This window comes from Penicillium cinerascens (genome assembly GCF_028974065.1).
Source record: "Penicillium cinerascens strain IBT 15544 chromosome Unknown contig_5_segment0_segment0, whole genome shotgun sequence".
Classification (NCBI taxonomy): domain Eukaryota; kingdom Fungi; phylum Ascomycota; class Eurotiomycetes; order Eurotiales; family Aspergillaceae; genus Penicillium; species Penicillium cinerascens.
In genome coordinates, this window is record NW_026695294.1 from 1,132,894 (window position 1) to 1,150,196 (window position 17,303).

General features: G+C 53.4%; 9 protein-coding genes across 9 annotated transcripts; 4 read left to right on the forward strand and 5 right to left on the reverse strand.

Moving 5' to 3' along the window:
* Positions 1 to 656: 656 nt before the first annotated feature.
* N7498_004874 (Pet127 family protein) lies at positions 657 to 3,110 on the reverse strand (the record flags this gene model as incomplete). Its single annotated transcript, XM_058451936.1, has 4 exons — positions 2,834 to 3,110; positions 2,343 to 2,766; positions 2,231 to 2,294; positions 657 to 2,181 (listed from the first exon to the last, which is right to left on the reverse strand). Exons 1-4 carry the CDS (start codon positions 3,047 to 3,049, stop codon positions 657 to 659), a joined length of 2,229 nt encoding a protein of 742 aa, XP_058308474.1. The 5' UTR covers positions 3,050 to 3,110.
* A 703-nt stretch (positions 3,111 to 3,813) lies between these two features.
* Positions 3,814 to 6,282, forward strand: ade1 (bifunctional aminoimidazole ribotide synthase/glycinamide ribotide synthase; the record flags this gene model as incomplete). Its single annotated transcript, XM_058451937.1, has 2 exons — positions 3,814 to 4,097; positions 4,157 to 6,282. Exons 1-2 carry the CDS (start codon positions 3,818 to 3,820, stop codon positions 6,280 to 6,282), a joined length of 2,406 nt encoding a protein of 801 aa, XP_058308475.1. The 5' UTR covers positions 3,814 to 3,817.
* An 820-nt stretch (positions 6,283 to 7,102) lies between these two features.
* act1 (actin ACT1) lies at positions 7,103 to 8,905 on the reverse strand (the record flags this gene model as incomplete). Its single annotated transcript, XM_058451938.1, has 6 exons — positions 7,103 to 7,333; positions 7,388 to 8,159; positions 8,242 to 8,272; positions 8,432 to 8,487; positions 8,708 to 8,738; positions 8,899 to 8,905. The coding sequence occupies 6 exons, from the start codon at positions 8,903 to 8,905 to the stop codon at positions 7,103 to 7,105; spliced, it is 1,128 nt and encodes a 375-aa protein (XP_058308476.1).
* A 919-nt stretch (positions 8,906 to 9,824) lies between these two features.
* fes1 (Hsp70 nucleotide exchange factor FES1) lies at positions 9,825 to 10,534 on the forward strand (the record flags this gene model as incomplete). The annotated part of the gene is made up of 2 exons (XM_058451939.1): positions 9,825 to 10,226; positions 10,292 to 10,534. The coding sequence occupies 2 exons, from the start codon at positions 9,825 to 9,827 to the stop codon at positions 10,532 to 10,534; spliced, it is 645 nt and encodes a 214-aa protein (XP_058308477.1).
* A 719-nt stretch (positions 10,535 to 11,253) lies between these two features.
* N7498_004878 (UPF0220 family protein) lies at positions 11,254 to 11,985 on the forward strand (the record flags this gene model as incomplete). Its single annotated transcript, XM_058451940.1, has 3 exons — positions 11,254 to 11,352; positions 11,495 to 11,755; positions 11,824 to 11,985. The coding sequence occupies 3 exons, from the start codon at positions 11,254 to 11,256 to the stop codon at positions 11,983 to 11,985; spliced, it is 522 nt and encodes a 173-aa protein (XP_058308478.1).
* A 369-nt stretch (positions 11,986 to 12,354) lies between these two features.
* N7498_004879 (uncharacterized protein) lies at positions 12,355 to 13,807 on the reverse strand (the record flags this gene model as incomplete). Its single annotated transcript, XM_058451941.1, has 2 exons — positions 12,355 to 13,703; positions 13,756 to 13,807. The coding sequence occupies 2 exons, from the start codon at positions 13,805 to 13,807 to the stop codon at positions 12,355 to 12,357; spliced, it is 1,401 nt and encodes a 466-aa protein (XP_058308479.1).
* Positions 13,808 to 14,262: 455 nt separating this feature from the next.
* N7498_004880 (Vps55 family protein) lies at positions 14,263 to 14,880 on the reverse strand (the record flags this gene model as incomplete). Its single annotated transcript, XM_058451942.1, has 3 exons — positions 14,263 to 14,396; positions 14,565 to 14,778; positions 14,842 to 14,880. The coding sequence occupies 3 exons, from the start codon at positions 14,878 to 14,880 to the stop codon at positions 14,263 to 14,265; spliced, it is 387 nt and encodes a 128-aa protein (XP_058308480.1).
* Positions 14,881 to 15,139: 259 nt separating this feature from the next.
* Positions 15,140 to 16,145, forward strand: pre5 (proteasome core particle subunit alpha 6; the record flags this gene model as incomplete). Its single annotated transcript, XM_058451943.1, has 3 exons — positions 15,140 to 15,275; positions 15,333 to 15,444; positions 15,507 to 16,145. The coding sequence occupies exons 1-3, from the start codon at positions 15,238 to 15,240 to the stop codon at positions 16,143 to 16,145; spliced, it is 789 nt and encodes a 262-aa protein (XP_058308481.1). The 5' UTR covers positions 15,140 to 15,237.
* Positions 16,146 to 16,292: 147 nt separating this feature from the next.
* On the reverse strand, positions 16,293 to 17,133 carry N7498_004882 (LOG family protein; the record flags this gene model as incomplete). The annotated part of the gene is made up of 2 exons (XM_058451944.1): positions 16,293 to 16,965; positions 17,099 to 17,133. The coding sequence occupies 2 exons, from the start codon at positions 17,131 to 17,133 to the stop codon at positions 16,293 to 16,295; spliced, it is 708 nt and encodes a 235-aa protein (XP_058308482.1).
* Positions 17,134 to 17,303: the final 170 nt, after the last annotated feature.

Sequence of the window (17,303 nt, forward strand, 5' to 3'; positions counted from 1 at the left end):
CTTTAAGGCGTTTATGATTTTTTGTGATTCCCGCCTTCGGATAGGTTCTTTACTTGGCGCACTTAAAATTATTACCCGGCGTTGACATCCAGCATTGGGGCGTTTGCAATTCTACTTTCTTTACCTTCTCGGTGATTGTGACTGATGAAACTTGAATGTGATCGTGAATATCTTATGGATTGATATGTTTCTTTTGTTTGCATTGCTCTGACGCTGGATTGCTGGAATCTAGGTGTAATTGTTCTTTTCTGATCAGATCAGTGCTTAGTGATAATGCAGTATTGGATTGAATGCTTTAAGTTTTGGGCTTTGAGTTTGTAGATGCTTCTTGTATACGAGTCAGGGCCCGCGGTGTCACGTGGCCTCGAATCGTTAGGTCTAATTACTATACGTGGAGCGTGGTAGGGTTGCTTTGAAGAGCTTGGAATTCTTGATCGAGAAGTTTTTATCGAGAAACGTTTATCCATGGTGTCATGGTGTCATGCAAGAGACGAGTTGATCACAATTCACCACAACTCCCAAGAAAATCCTCATTATACAAGGGCTTGGTAGGCCCACCGCGAAGACAAAAATACAAATGCAAGGGAATCGCGTCTAATGTACAAGGATAGCGCAAACACCATCTGAATCCAATATGCCAGAAACATGCAACACATTTACTCCTCTCCCAAAACAACAATACCATGCTCCTTATCAAGGACATTCTCCTGCTCGCGATACCGGCGCCCCTGCTTGGCAATCTGCCGCAGACGACGGAGATAGTGATTATTTGTAGTATCCTGCTCGTCTTCGCCACGGCCAGCGAGCTCCTTTTGTCGGCGCGCTTGGCACATTCTGTACAGTGTGCGGCCTTGGACTGGGGATAGCTCGCTCATTTCGTATTCGGCGGACCACTTGTCGGAGGCCGTGAAGTTCATTGGGCGCTCGACGTAGATGTCATTCACCTTGTTGCGGACAGTTAGGGCGATTGCGAGGAGATTGTCTTCGCCGTCTGATTGTTCCTTTTCGGCGGGGACTTCTTCGACGGGCTCGGGTGCAGGAGGGGCGTCGAGGTCGGAGTCGTCTTCGCTTGGTTGCAGGTTCAGAAGACGTTGCTGGTAGGCGTCGATCGCGGCCTTATTCTTGGATTGGATGGCTTTGATCTCGTCTTGAGTGACGGGCTCGGCGAAAATGTACATGAAGGGGGTCACGGCATCGCGGGTCTCGAAGTGGAAGCGCAGAGATTTCTCAGGGAACTTCTCTGTCGCTTTGTCCAAGATCTTCTGCCACATTCCCAGACTGAGCTGGAACTCGGCGTCTCCGAGGGCAGTGTCGTTTTGTCCGTGCAGTGCTTGATCCATCTCCGGAAGACCGATGTACTGGAAACCGAAGATGCGCTCGACGTTGTGGAAGGCCACGAAAATGCCATCCATGCGGCCGATGCGCACTTGCAGAGAGTACTTGAGGAATGCAGCACGGATCATGTCGAAGAATTCACGTTCGTAGGACTCAAAGGCTCCGTATCTGTCCTTGATTTCGTATCCCAGCCCGTGCTCGAAGTTCTTTGCATCCTGGCGGATCGAGACCACGGCTCGTGTCTTCAGGTCGAACATACCCGTTCCGGGGAGACGGTGGTCATATGCGTCCAGCTGGGACCGCATAATGAAATTGCCGTAGCTGGAGAAATGGTAAGATTCAGGGATAGCCTCTTCCTCTTCAGCGGAGATTTTGTTTTCGTGAGTTCGTCGATAGCGCTCGAAATCCTCCTTCGGCAGAGTGAGAAGCTTCTCCATTGACTTGCCCAGGTTCATAAGGATATTGGCGTGATCGAATTCCTTGTCTGCATCGATCGCGTACACCCCATCCTGGTAATGGAGGAACATAGCAGCCGGTGCCCGGAGCAGACGAGTAAAGGTCGATAATGTCTCCGGGAAGCCTCGAGACACGGTACGAGTGTCGACGGGTCTCCAGGCAGAAAGCAGATAATGGAAGTGGGAAAGCACCGAGGTCATACTCGAGGAAGATCCCACGTACTTTTTCTTTTCCTTGACGGCGATGCTGCGAAGTGTTTCATCCTTGGATGAGGTAATATAATCCTTAAGAGTATTGAAGTCGAATTCCGTCACGGGCATGATCTGACCCAGGTAGGGGTCGAAGTTATAGACTCGCGATCGGGGGTCTCGTAATTGGTAAACACCGGGGCTGTATCGCGTTAGATCGTCGAATCGTGATTGAAGGTTTGCAGGCTTACTTAAAGAGAACTCGATCGAGCCCAAATGACAAACGAGGAACGGGAGCAGTATCGTAATCCAGTGCTTCAAGATGTTAGCTGGCATTCAGTGCAGCCACACAAAGGGACTTACCCTTCACATTTCTGTCATCATATTCTATCGACCCGGTAGTCTTTTCGCGCACGAAGCTTGAAACATGCGTAAGCTTGCGCCTGGGTTGTTCCTCCGGGTTCTTGTCTTTTTGAGTCTTCTTGGTCCGCTCGAGCAGCTTGGTCACCGTCTTCACCGGGGTTTCCGTCTTCACTGAGGTTTCCGTCTTGGCCGCATTGTTCGTAGTTTCCGCTTTGGCGGGTTCGTCCGTGGTTTTGACTTCTTGTTGCTTCTTGTGAAGTTCACTTTTTGCTTTTAGATGCTCTAACTTCTTCAACAGCTGGTTCTTTGCTTGGTGTGCGCGACGACTTCTATTGCTGAGTGTCTTTTTCTCGGGGTTCGGGGGTGTTGATTTCGAAGCCAACGCATTGTCCGAGGACTGGTTGGAGGGTGCATCGCTCTGATTCTTCATCAGGTTAGTATTAACGTTACACGTTACCCCGAAAGGTGATCCATGATTGCTGGCACTGTACCTCTTTAGGCAAGCCAATTCCCTGGTTTGGCTTTGGTGGTAACGGCGCATCTTTTGAATTGTTCTCAGATGTTCCATTGCCTGCTTCGACGCGCAAGGCAGGCCGGGCGTGGAATTGACGCAACCTGGACGGCGCGCCAAACCGATGGCTTAAACATGAGAGGCACACATGGTCCCGGAGAGGGTCTGAAGCAGACCGGATAGAGGCCCGAAACATGCCACCGGATGCGAAAACAACCGAGAAACAAGAAACAGAACAGAATATATCAAACTTCTCGAGACGTGACAGGAGTCCGAATCGACGGAGCGTCGCGCGGCGCTGTTTTTTTTCTGCCCATGTCCACCGCCCGATAAGGCTGTAAGGCACAGATTCTGCAGCCCAAGTGCAAATATCGCGAATATTTGGATATCGGCAGAATAGTCTCGAGAAGCAAAAGCATTCTTGAAATCATCTGCAGTGATCTGGTTCTTTCCATCTATAAACGGCATTTGGCAAAGTCCTAAACTACCTGCATCCTCCTGGAGAGACTTGAGCAATAGGCTTCTTTACAGTATAAACTAACAATTAGATGCAATTGTTGTCTCTAGTGTACATTGTAGTATTTGTGAGTCGTTGGTCTTGTTTTATCGTTAAAAAAGGACCATATCTCTTATCAAGCTTCAAAATCGCACCTTGAGTTGATTTCCATCTACCAATACGGTTCCATCCCCGGAGAAACACCGCCGCCGGCAGAAAAAAAGTTATCCAGCGCTGTATCAGATTTCACGACTCCTCATCCACTTTTTACGCAGTTGATTCTCAAGTTTCTCGGCGAGGTAAGTTAGTTCAGCCCCTCGTCTTACTCATTGGTGTTTTTATTACCCCTCTACATCTACCAATTCCATCTCTACCCTCAAATCTGTCAAGAGGGGCATACCCCGCGGAAGACTCACACGGTCACTAACTTCACCAGTCGCTCGAGACACCGCCTCCCCCCCCTTCACAATGGCCCAAGATCAGTTGCGCGTCCTCATTGTCGGCAATGGCGGCCGTGAGCACGCTCTAGCCTGGAAGCTGAGCCAGTCACCCCTCGTCGACATTGTCTACGTCGCTCCCGGAAACGGCGGTACTGGTCTGGGTACTGACAGCAAGATCGCCAATGCCAACATCAAGGGCGATGATTACCCTGGTCTGGTGGCCTTTGCCCAGCAGAACCAGGTGAACCTGGTTGTTCCCGGTCCTGAAGCTCCTCTCGTGGACGGTATCCAAGGATATTTCCAGGCTGGTAAGTCCAACAAATTTCTTTCTCTTGCGCAATTGCTAAGACTTGGTTTCTATCAACAGTCGGTATCCGATGCTTCGGTCCTTCCAAGGCTGCTGCTCGCATGGAGGGCTCCAAGACCTTCTCCAAGGACTTCATGCAGCGCCACCAGATCCCCACCGCTGCGTTTGGAAACTTCAACGACTACGAGTCCGCTCGCCGCTACCTCGACTCCGTTTCGCATAACGTCGTGATCAAGGCCGATGGTCTTGCCGGTGGTAAGGGTGTCGTTATTCCCACTACCAAGGAGGAGGCGCACCAGGCGCTGAAGGAAATGATGGTGGACCACCAGTTCGGCAAGGCTGGTGACGAGGTCGTCATCGAGGAGTACCTGGAGGGTGATGAGCTGAGCATTCTCACTTTCAGTGATGGCTACACCATTCGCTCCCTGCCCCCGGCACAGGACCACAAGCGTATCTTTGACGGTGACAAGGGTCCCAACACTGGTGGTATGGGCTGCTATGCGCCTACTCGCATTGCCCCCAAGGAGGTGCGTGAGGAGATCGACCGCACCATTATCCAGCCGTCCATTGACGGTATGCGTCGGGATGGAATGCCCTTCGTCGGTATCCTATTCACTGGTCTCATGATGACCAAGAACGGACCCAAGGTCCTGGAGTACAACGTTCGTGGTGGTGATCCGGAGACACAGACCTTGTTGCCTCTGCTGAGCGAGGATACCGATCTGGCTCAGATCATGGTTGCTTGCACCGAGCACTGGCTTGACGGTGTTACCGTCAAGGTCGAGTCCAAGTACTCTACTACTGTCGTGGCTGTCGCTGGCGGCTACCCTGGCTCTTACGCCAAGGGCAAGGCCATTACTCTTGACCCTACCCCGGCTGGCTCTCTTATCTTCCACGCCGGTACCACCCTTGCTGGCAACGAGTTGCAGACATCTGGCGGTCGTGTGATTGCCGCCACGGCCACTGCCTCGACCCTCGAGGAGGCCGTTTCCAAGTCCTACGAGGGCATTGCTACCATCCACTTCGAGGACATGTTCTACCGCAAGGACATTGCCCACCGCGCATTCCGCCAAACCGCCGACACCTCGCTCACCTACGCCGCCGCCGGTGTCTCCATTGATGCCGGTAACGAGCTGGTCAACCGCATCAAGAGCTCCGTCGCCCGCACCAAGCGCCCGGGCACTGACGCCGTCATCGGTGGCTTCGGTGGTCTCTTCTCTCTGGCCGCTGCCAACTCCGCCTACCACCCTCACTCTCCTACTCTCATCGGAGCCATTGATGGTGTCGGCACCAAGCTCAAGATCGCTCACACCGTCGGCATCCACGACACTGTCGGTATCGACCTGGTCGCCATGAACGTCAACGACCTCGTTGTCCAAGGCGCCGAGCCCCTCTTCTTCCTCGACTGCTACTCCTGCGGCCACCTGGACGTCCCCACGGCCACAGCCTTCGTGACCGGTGTCGCCGACGGCTGTGTGCAAGCCGGCTGTGCCCTGATCGGCGGCGAAACCGCCGAGATGCCCGGCCTCTTCGTCGACGAGACCTACGACGCCGTTGGTGCCGCCGTCGGTGCCATCAACACCACTGGCGACAACGCCCGCCAGATCCTGCCCTACACCGACTCCATGCGCGCCGGTGATGTCCTGCTCGCTCTGGGCTCCTCCGGCCCGCACTCAAACGGCTACTCGCTCGTCCGCAAGATCGTCGAGCGTGCTGGCCTCCGCTACACCGACCCGGCCCCCTTCACTGTCCCCGGCCTGCCCCAGGACGTCTCTCTCGGCCGTGCCCTCCTCACCCCGACCCGCATCTACGTCAAGCCCATCCTCAGCGCTCTCAACGCCCACCCCGCTGCCATTAAGGGTCTCGCCCACATCACCGGCGGCGGTCTCATCGAGAACGTCCCCCGCATGCTGCCCAAGACTCTGTCCGCCCATATCGACGTGCGCACTTGGGCTCAGCCCCCGGTCTTCCAGTGGCTCCAGCGCGCCGGTAACGTCTCCGCCGCTGAGATGGCCCGTGCCTTCAACTGCGGTGTCGGTATGATCATCGCTGTTGACGCTGCCTCTGAGGCCGCTGTCCGCCAGAGCTTCGAGGCTGCTGGTGAGGCTGTCTTCCGTATTGGTGAGCTGCAGGTTCGTGGTGATGACGAGGGCTGTGTCCTCTCTGGTCTTGAGTCGTGGGCTTAGATAGCATTCTTGTTTATACGTTGATATACTTGCCACTGTCGTTCTTGTTGATTGTTCCCCAACTCTTGTTCTTCTTGTTTTTACGTTTCACCCAAAATTGGGGCTGTGAGTCCCGGAATGACTGATGCTGATCCTGTATGATGGATAAATGATATATACTCCCGCCCTTTGAGCAATGAAGATTTCACTTGACTTTTTCCTTGAATATACCTAGCTAGGTAGTGCGCCAGCTATCTTCCAAGTTGGACAATTCACTTCATAGAATCTGTTACTGGTTCCTGCCCCACGGGTTTCCCTTCGTTTATATCAGATGAACACCTTGTGCATAAGATAGAGAACCTTATTCGTCGAGTGGGAGGAGTTTACTCCTTCCACCTATAAGTACCCTATCTGGACGTCAAGTCTTAGCCTCACCAGCATCTAGCCTGGGTACCTAGGTACTTGTTCTACTCTACAGATTACAGGGGCAAAGTACGGCTCAACAATTTCGAAGATAGTAAGGCTAGAACAGAAAAGGAACGCGAACCTGTGCCAACTCCATGTACACAATCCTCACCTACACCGTGTCGCCTCGGCGTCAAGGTCGGCGGGGGTAAGGGGATTCAAAGAGGTGCGTAGGGAGGCGGACTCGCAAAGAAACAAAAAGACGAGAAAATAAAATAAGGACCGACTCTATTCCACTAAAATCGAGAATTTCCATTTTCAGGCTATTCGCTGGATAATGCGAGTCCAACAACACTTGCGATCCACCAGTGCCTCCATCCTGCCTTTTGATACACCAGGAAAGTACGAGCGAAGACGATCAACCACGCGTAGACGCTTAGAAGCACTTGCGGTGGACAATGGAGGGACCGCTCTCGTCGTACTCCTGCTTGGAGATCCACATCTGCTGGAAGGTGGACAGGGAGGCGAGAATGGAACCACCGATCCACACGGAGTACTTGCGCTCGGGGGGAGCAATAATCTTAACCTTCATGGACGAGGGAGCCAGAGCAGTGATCTCCTTCTGCATACGGTCGGAGATACCGGGGTACATGGTGGTACCACCAGACTGGGACAGTTAGCATTCGGGAAGGTTCATATCATATAGAGAGTGTAGACATACCATGACAATGTTGCCGTACAGATCCTTACGGACATCAACATCACACTTCATGATGGAGTTGAAGGTGGTGACGTGGATACCACCGGACTCAAGACCCAAGACGTTAGGCTGGAACAGAGCCTCAGGAGCACGGAAGCGCTCGTTGCCAATAGTGATGACCTGACCGTCGGGAAGCTCGTAGGACTTCTCGAGGCTGGAGCTCTGGGAAGCGGTCTGAATCTCCTGCTCGAAGTCGAGAGCGACGTAGCAAAGCTTCTCCTTGATGTCACGGACGATTTCACGCTCGGCAGTGGTGGAGAAAGTGTAGCCACGCTCAGCCAGAATCTTCATCAGGTAGTCGGTCAGATCACGGCCAGCCATGTCGATACGCGAGATAGCGTGGGGCAGCGAGAAACCCTCGTAGATGGGGACAACGTGGGTAACACCGTCACCGGAGTCGAGAACGATACCGGTGGTACGACCGGAGGCGTACAGGGACAGAACGGCCTGGATGGAGACGTAGAAGGCGGGGGCGTTGAAGGTCTCGAAAACGATCTGGGTCATCTTCTCACGGTTGGACTTGGGGTTAATGGGAGCCTCAGTCAAGAGGATGGGGTGCTCCTCGGGAGCCACGCGGAGCTCGTTGTAGAAGGTGTGGTGCCAGATCTTCTCCATGTCGTCCCAGTTGGTGACAACACCGTGCTCGATGGGGTAGCGCAGAGTCAGGATACCACGCTTGGACTGAGCCTCATCACCGACGTAGGAGTCCTTCTGACCCATACCAATCATGATACTGGGCGCATGTTAGTTTTTTTCGAGTCCTATCAAACTGCAATCCATTCGCAATGGAAAACAAAAGGGGAGGTTGCATTTACCCATGGTGACGGGGGCGACCGACAATGGAGGCTAATCAAGTGGGGTCAGTAAATTTTGACATTTTCGATACCAGAGTGAAAAGCAGAGCCTCAAAATAGGGCCAAAAAAGCACGAGGTGGTGTCTGCCGACGCAAGGGCGGGAGACAGTGCAAAGAGGAGGGGTGTCGGGTTCTGTGGGGTCGCACTTACGGAAGACAGCTCGAGGTGCGTCGTCACCGGCGAAACCGGCCTTGCACATACCCGAACTACAGACAATTCATCAGTAAATGGATCCCTCGATCATAGAGAAAATCTTGTCTGCTCGCCGCCGACGCTGGGAGGGGCCTGGAAAGCGATTGGGGACTCAATTTGCGGTGGTGGCGGATAGGGGGGGGGAGGGAGATGACAGATGGACCGCGACCGAAATGACGAGTACCCAAACGCAACCAGGCTGAGCTCCCAGGTAAAGCGCAATGCATCACGTACCCATTGTCGATAACGAGAGCAGCAACTTCCTCTGTAGGAGAAAGAATGAGTTAGCCACGAGTCCGGGATATTCGGGGGTTGGGCGACCGCCGGTCAGCTTGGGTAGACGGCCCCCAGATCTGGAAGGAGGAGGGGGAGGGGGGTCCGTCTCCAAGTGGGTGAGGTGGCCACAACGAGGATAGAAAACATACCTTCCATGGTGAATGAGGGCTAGACTGAAGGGAAAAGAGAAGATGGAAAGGTTATAGAGATGGGGAAAGAGTTAGGGGAAGGGAAGGAAGAGAAGGAAGGGAGAAGTGGAGAGGAGGGGAGGGTTTGTGATGGTTGGGACGTGGACCTGGTGTGTGCGCCTGGTCTCGACTAGCCACCCCCGATCGACCGCCTCTTGTACTTATAACTTCATTCCAAGGCAGAAACATCCTGTCTGCCTGTCCATTACAATGCAATTGCGCATCCTCGTAGGGCACAGGGTCTTTTTCGCCTCGCACCCTGGAGACGGGGCACGGTACAGCCCATGGCGCTGATCCAAGTACGCGGCCTTGAGCACTACAACCACCTTGGCGCCTATAGATACGTAGGATGCCTAGAATAATGTCTAGAATGTCCAGAATGGTGCAGTACATTCGACATTCTCAAGTTTAACGCATGTGGCGGGGGAGACAGCACCCGTTAAAACACGAGAGCAGGGAAGTCTCTTCTAAGTATAGAACCCCTCCATCTCAGCCGCTCCGGGGCACGAAGGGTCGGCAGAGGTACTTGAGGGATACCTCGTACCCGGGAATACATCACGGCACAGACCATACTTAAGACATATATAGCTAGCTTGGTACTCCAGTATTCACTGTACAAAGCACCCGACGTGCTCAATGGGCCCAAGACTAGTCACCAAGGTGCACGGTACACGCAACCCAGTCTACCGCCATTTGCAAGGTGGCAGTGTCGACCCAGAAACAGACGGTGTGGCAAGTCACGTGCCGGAAACCTCTGGGTGTCGCACGAAGCATCTCGATTGTACGATTATGTCAGCCTATGTAATTTCACGGTCCCTCTTATAACGACGCCTCACTGCTGCGTTCAGACCCTATTACGCTACCTACACCTTACCGATCTACTCAATATGGACCCTCAAATGAACAAGCTCCTTAAGTGGAGTGTCCAGAACTCCCAGCAGCAGGACGAGGATGGCACCACCACTGCCCCTCCTCCCACCAACGAGGCCGGCCGCACCCTGACCCCGGATATGATCAATGCCCTGTTCGGTGGCCCCAGTGAGGCTGACCTGATGAAGGCTGCCATGGAAGTACTGCACTCCGACGAATCCGACCTCGAGAACAAGTTGATCGCCTTCGACAACTTCGAGCAACTCATCGAGGGCATAGACAACGCCAACAACCTCGAGCCGCTGGGCCTGTGGAGCCCATTGGTCAAGCTGCTTCAGCACGAGGAGGCTGAGATGCGCCGTTATGCGGCTTGGTGTATCGGCACTGCCGTGCAGAACAATGAGAAGGCACAAGATAAGGTATGTATACCGGAAACCCCGGCATAATCTAGAATTGGCGGGTTGAGGCTAACATTTCTGCGCAGCTTATCGTCTTGAATGCTATTCCTACTCTTGCCAATATGGCTATGACCGATCCGAACCCCGCCGCGCGCAAGAAGTCTATCTATGCGCTCTCCTCCGCCGTGCGCAACTACCAGCCCGCGATGAACGAATTGGTCAAAGCTCTCCCGGAGGGCTATCCTACTGAGAATGTCGATTCGGGCGACATGGAGGCCGTGGATGCTATCATGGACAAGCTGCGGGAGACTCCCGTCGGCTCCGCGTGAATTGTTCCTTCGAGGGCATATTGATGTTCTACGACATATCTCCGAAGATGCTATATACCGGCGAATGAGGAGAATGACGCGCCTAAATTGGCCTTTGTTGGAATATCGGCGCCGAGTCACCTCCGTCGATGCGAACAGCACCCGGGTGACATAGGTCACTTGTTGACTACCGGACTCGCTTCCACACCTCGAGCCGGCCCATGGAAACGTTTAGAGTGTCGATGATCTCAGGATGCACTAAACAGGCGGATCTATTCCGTCGCCATGGTCCCATGCCACGACTCGTTACGCAAGCCTGCTAGGCAGAAGAAAAGTGGTTTAAAATTTGACATGTATATACCCCAGGACTGTGGTCCTACCGTACATTTACTTAATGCAAATGCTCCAAAAAAAGTGCTACCTAGATACCTAGCATCTGTCCACGCGTAGAGCTCGCAAGTATATTTCGCTGCCTAAAGAAGGTCTATGACATCGTAGCTGACGACGACTTCAACTCTCAAACCCAACGAAAGAAAAGGCAGACATGTTCCAAATACGCTGTAACCTTGGAAAATAAAGCAAACCCCAATACAGAACCGTAGACGTATTGTACAAGCTATTCATGACGGTGCCTCGCCCGAAGCTGCATACTCCACCGGCCCGACATTTCCCCGACCAGCCGCCAGCGTCATCAGCCGACTCACGCCCAACCCCATCGCAACGTTGAAAACACAAGCACCATGGACGTCTCAAGCAACCGCCTCTTCCGCTTCTCCAAGCCAGAATGGCTCAACAACGCCGCTGTCCGTAACGCCGGCGTCTACACCTCCGGCGCACTGGTGAGCCCCCCCACCCCGACCACTCCCAACCTCCCGAGTCGGGAATCGCATGCAGCTATCCCACACACCCTCCAATTGCACACCTCCCATTCATAACTTCCAACACTGTATTGCAATGCTCAAGCTAACTCGTCTATGATAGTTCGCCGCAGGCTTCTTCTTCCTCGTCGACGTCGCCGCTTTCTCGCACAGCCCCCGCAATGGCTCAGACGTGCACATCAAGTTCGTCGACTGGATCCCCGGTATCTGCTCCGCGCTGGGCATGCTGGTGATCAACTCGATCGAGAAGTCGAGGCTGCAGGCCGATAGCTTTAGCTACTCGGGGAGTGGAGTTGCGTGGAAGGCGCGCTTTGTCCTTTTCCTTGGCTTTGCGCTGTTGGCTGGCGGGCTTGCTGGGAGTGTGGTACGTATTTGTTCCCTTTATTTCATGTGCGAGATTGAGTGTGGGAGTGGCTAACGCTTCAATTGCAGACTGTTATGGTGCTCAAGTACCTCATGAAGGATTATCCGATTCAGACGCTTTACTTTGGCATTGCGAATGTGGTTGCGAATGGTCTCGTTATGATGAGCTCGGTTGTCCTCTGGGTGTCGCAGAACATCGAGGATGACTATACCTACAATCTCGCGCTGTGATTAAGGTTGATACCCTAGACGAGGTCTATCTGGCGGTGGCTTGGCTTTGTATTTTATGCGCTGATATGATTTGGCTTGGGCATTCGCATCTCTGGCTTAAGAGCTGGGACTTAGCGTCGATGAATTGGAATTGATTCTTGTTTCTTTGAAGCCGAGCATGGTTCGTAGATTGTTTCTTATCAGGTACGACGCAAGTAAAAAAAATCAACGCAATGATATAAACGCTACTCGAATGGTAGAGGCGAGTCTTGAGAAATGGGAAACAAAAGTAAGCCATGCAATCCCGTGAAACGCCCAGTCCGAAATAGATGCAGCATAAGTCCGTAAAGTCATAATATGGCGTTTTTCAAAATCCACGGATATCCCCCTTCAATGATCCTCGCAGAAAATTCGCAGGAGCTCGTCAATGCAGGTCATAGCTTTGTTCTTCTCCAGCAACAGAGGTGGTTCAATCGCAGAACCTTTCAGAAACTTGCGGAGGGCAAACGCTGCTGCCTTGTACGTTGCGTGGTACATAGACTTGAACTCGTCGTCATCCGCCGAAGTGCCTGGTATTGGCGTCTCCGCGCGGTGTGTCTCTGGTGCCGGAGTTGCATTTGATGCTTCAGGGTCGTCTCCAGAGGCGAGTTTGGTCGAAGCCCGAGTATTCGAGCGGTGGAAGCCGTAAAGGCGCATAGCAGTGAGGATGGTCCTCGTGATGAGGTTCTTATTCTCTGAAATGACAGCTTCCATACTTTTGGGAGGGGAGGTGGGCATCGCGGGTGTTTCTTCGATCGAGGCTGAGAGACCTGATGGTGGTTGCGTCTGCTGCAGTCCATGACGAGAGTTGGAATCGAGGAATGGGTTTGGTGTCGATACTCGCTTTTGTGGATCGGCGTTTACACCTGGAGTAGCACGCGCCCCGAGTCTGCTACCTGGACGGTGCAAGTTGGCGCCGATAGATACAGAGCGTGATCTACGTGCAGCTATTCGGTCAAGTGATGGAAGACTAGGTTTCTCGTCTTCGGGTTCTCGCTTCACGCGGAGAGCTTGGAGGTTTTGCGACGAGGACAATGGTCGCGATGTGGCCATTAATTGAGAGACGGCCTCCCCACCTCGTTGCCGTACGCGCCGGTGGTGTTGTGCTGCAGATTCAAAGAGTGTTGCGACTCGTTTCCGCTTTGGACTGGGTGAGCTGATATCTGGAAGGAACTCGGCCTGGGTGGAAACTTGCTCGCCGTCGGAGCTTTGTGGTGGAGATGGAAATGCTTGTGCTTGGGTGAGGAGCGAAGTTGAGAGAGGCGCAGCATAAATCCTGAGTTCATACGGTTTGTTTGGTGGGGTAATGGTTTGGCCATTGATCTCAGCTGGCGACGAATGTGGTGGTGTGGGCGGGCGTGCACACGATGTCGCTCTGGATAATACGCCATAGATCAAGAGATCCGACGTGACAACGCCGGTCTTCTTGACACTAGTGCCATCGACACTAATCAGAAGACCGACAGGGCATTGCAGTGACTGGTGGAGGTCTAGTTCGTCCTCGCTCAACCAGATAGCGCTGGTGAGCTTGTTCTGAAGCCATTGGGACGTGCCTACGTGGATTGTGTGTAACTCGAGGCTGGGGCCCGCTCGTGCGTGTAGTGGAATGAGCGACGGATTCACGAAGCTGCGCAGGCGGAGTTTCGAGTCTTTGGGTATATCGCATTGCCAGTGGGAGGTCGGATTGACCAAACGGATCCCTGGTAAGGTCAGCGAGGAGCGCAAGATATCAAGGCGTTTCGGTAGGGTTACCTTCCAGCTGGCGGTCTGAATCCAGGGCAACGGACCCTGACCAGATATTCATGTTCAACACTCCAACAAAAGAGCCGTTTCACATGTTCATTTTGCTGTTCTGTTGTCGAAGTGGGCGGTCCACAATTACGTCTATTGACACCCGCCGCGGGACGCGCTAGATCGCACGCGGTCACGTGAACTAGATCTATTCGATATTGCGACTAAAAAGGCAATCGAGTGTTAACGTTGATGGTATGCGAAGAGTCCAAATAAACCAGGAATATCTATATATACACTGTGTTAAACGTACACCCAGATCAGATTCTCATAGCCAATGAAATGCGAAAGCATTGAGCGTAATGAACGCTGGGAACTTTCCCAGCCACTTATCCGAAGCATATTCCGCATACAAGAAAATCAAGCTAGTCGCAAAGCAGATGTCATGATAAAAGCAAATCAGATGCCTAAGAACCCCCGAAAATAGACTAAAAGCCTGGGAACCAGCACCCAGCCGGTCACTCGCGATCAAAACTCCTCCTGCTCCTGGAAGAACATGGAGAAGCTAATAATTGTTCCGTAGATCAAGAGACCACCACAAATCGACATGATCATGGCCGGGAGACCGATTTCTCCGCTGTGAGCCAGGATGGCGGGGAGTGCTAGAGGGAGGGGCTGTCAGCAAATCTAGACTTGTACCAACGGTTAAACAGCCAAAGAGCAATCCAAGCCACTCAGAAAGGCCATTGTCCCTTTGTGTAGAGCACAGAACCAGCTGCGGGAGATAAGACGTGCGGGAGGGAAGGAACCGCAATGAGACGAAAACTCACCAATTCCAGTGAGGACAAGGAAACCCGTCATGAACCGTCCAAAGTCCATCGCCGAGTTACTTGAGCTGTCCATGAAATCATCTGGGTTCGCAATTCGTCCACAGACCCAATTGGGGAGCGGCGCAATGACATAGACGGCGACAACCAGCAGGGGCCAGTACTTGTGCCAGAGCGCGGAGGAGAGAATAACGAGAAGGAATCCGATTGCGAGCACCTAAAACGGGTCAGTATTTGAGTTCCAGTCCAGTGGTACGAGGTAAGCGGCATGGGGACCTACAAACGAAAGCGCGATGATGGTCTTGAGTCCAGCCGCCATGATTGCGGGGTCGCCGAAGCTGCGGGACAAGAAAGAGGGTGTTGGATAGGTAGCGATACAGTGTTCTGACGAGAGACTCAGTTGTAGCGCAGGGATAACAGCCCCAGAGGGATCGAGGGGAGGGAGCTCGGAGGTGTTGCGAGGAATGAGTGACGTTGGCGCCTGACGGTCACTGGGTGTGGCTGCCTCAGGCCGCAAGAGCTCATGCTTCACACCGCGTCACCTTGACCTGCCTGGTCCAGCTTCCCCATCTCTGCTACGGGCTCCCATCTTGATTGTCTGCTTTTTCATTTCTTTGCCTGACCGAGTCCCTTTTCCCTTCTATATCCCCCGGTCTCATTCGTCTCCACCTCCGCCATGTTCAGAAACAACTACGACAACGATGCCGTCACCTTGTAAGATCTCCCCCGACTCTGCCAGGAACAGCCAGATCCTAACTCGAGGGCCATTAGCTCCCCGCAAGGCCGGATCTTCCAGGTTGAATATGCACAGGAGGCCGTGAAGCAAGGATCCGTCGTCGTGGGATTGGTGAACAAGACACATGCCGTCCTGGTCGGCCTGAAGGTTCGCTCTACCCCCAGGACAACAAATCAGAACATTGAGCTAAAAGCGCATCTCAAATGCAGCGCAACGCAGAAGAACTCTCCTCCTACCAGAAAAAGATCATCGAGATCGACTCGCACATGGCCATCGCCATCGCAGGCCTGGCCTCCGACGCCCGCGTCCTCTCCAACTTCATGAAGCAGCAATCTCTCGGCTCCAAGATGACCTACGGCCGACCAATCCCTCTCGACCGCATCGTCACACAGATCGGTGACCGCGCCCAGACCAACACCCAGCAATACGGAAAACGGCCCTACGGTGTCGGCCTCCTCGTAGCCGGTGTCGACGAGGCCGGCCCTCACCTGTTCGAGTTCCAGCCTTCTGGTCTGACCCACGAGATGGTCGCCTGTGCCATCGGTGCCCGCTCGCAGATGGCCCGTACGTACCTCGAGCGTAATCTGGATAAGTTCCACGACTGTAGTCGTGACGAGCTGATCAATCACGGCTTGCGTGCGCTCAAGGAGAGCCTGAGCCAGGATAAGGAGCTTACGGTGGATAATACCTCGGTTGGTGTTGTTGGTTTGGCTGGTGAGGGAACTAAGGGCCGCATTGAGAGCTTCAAGCTGTATGAGGGCCAGGAGACGGTGCCGCTGTTGGAGGCATTGGAGCGCTCCGAACAGTCTGGCACAGCTGAGGACGAGAACATGGACGTGGATTCATAATTTTTTTTTTCCCCTGAAGTTTTAATGAGCATAGACATGAATTGTTGATGCTGTGCACTGCTTTCTAAACTACCTGATATTTATATCCGTACTCTTCGTATCTATATGATCACCTCAAACCAAACTCCAGCCTTGGATGTAAAAACCTCACTCCTCCCCCCAATTCAACAGCATCCGATCACTACTACACTGATAAGCCAAAAGCTTAGGCCAAACCTCCGTAGCATCCCGCGCCTCCGCCAGAATAGCCCCATTCTCCCTAGTGATGAACCCCTCCGACACAGCATTGCGCACCCACGACAACAACCCATCCCAATACCCATTCACATTCAACAACACAACTCCAACCCGATGGATCCCCAGCTGGTTCCACGTCGTCATCTCCATCACCTCCTCAATCGTCCCGAACCCGCCAGCGAGGGACACAAAGCCCGACCCGGGTCCGCCTTCAAGCACCTTCGTCGCCATCAGACGCTTGCGCGTGTGCATGTCTGGTACGATTGTCGTCATCCCGTACTCTGACTCCGGGATACCGTCTGATTCAATGTCGGAGACGACTCGTTCGGCGGCTTTGCCTTCGCTGGACGACCCGTTGCTGACATTATTGGCTGACTTGGTGGCGATTTTGACCAGGGCTTTTGGGATGATGCCGTGCACGGCTTCTGGGCCAGAGAGGGAGACGAGGGTTTTGGCAATTTCGCCCATTAGGCCGGTTGCGCCGCCGCCGTAGACTAGTTGGACATTGTTCTTATGGAATTCATAGGCCAGCGTTCGGGCTGCCTCGATGTGGACCGGGTCTTTGCCTGCTGTTGAGCCGCAGCTGGAGCCCCAAGCGGGATTGGTTAGCCTTGCTTCATATACACCTTTGGGTTTCGAGTGAAAGGTATGATATGGAGGGGTAGGAAGGTCGAGTTGGAGTTGTGCAGATCGCGGTGAGGGGAAGGATGACTCACAAGACGCAGACGACGGCGGGTTTGTCCTGGATCATGATGTAGCTTGGATGAAAGGTGGTTTCGTCTCAAGTATGTCAAGATTATATGGAGTAGAGGAAAGGAGAGATCTATAAGTAGCGAAGGGAAGAGTCATTGACGCCAAACCGCGGACGGTCTCCACTGCGATAAGAGATAAAGACGGATTGAGTCACGCCGGCCGCTTCGA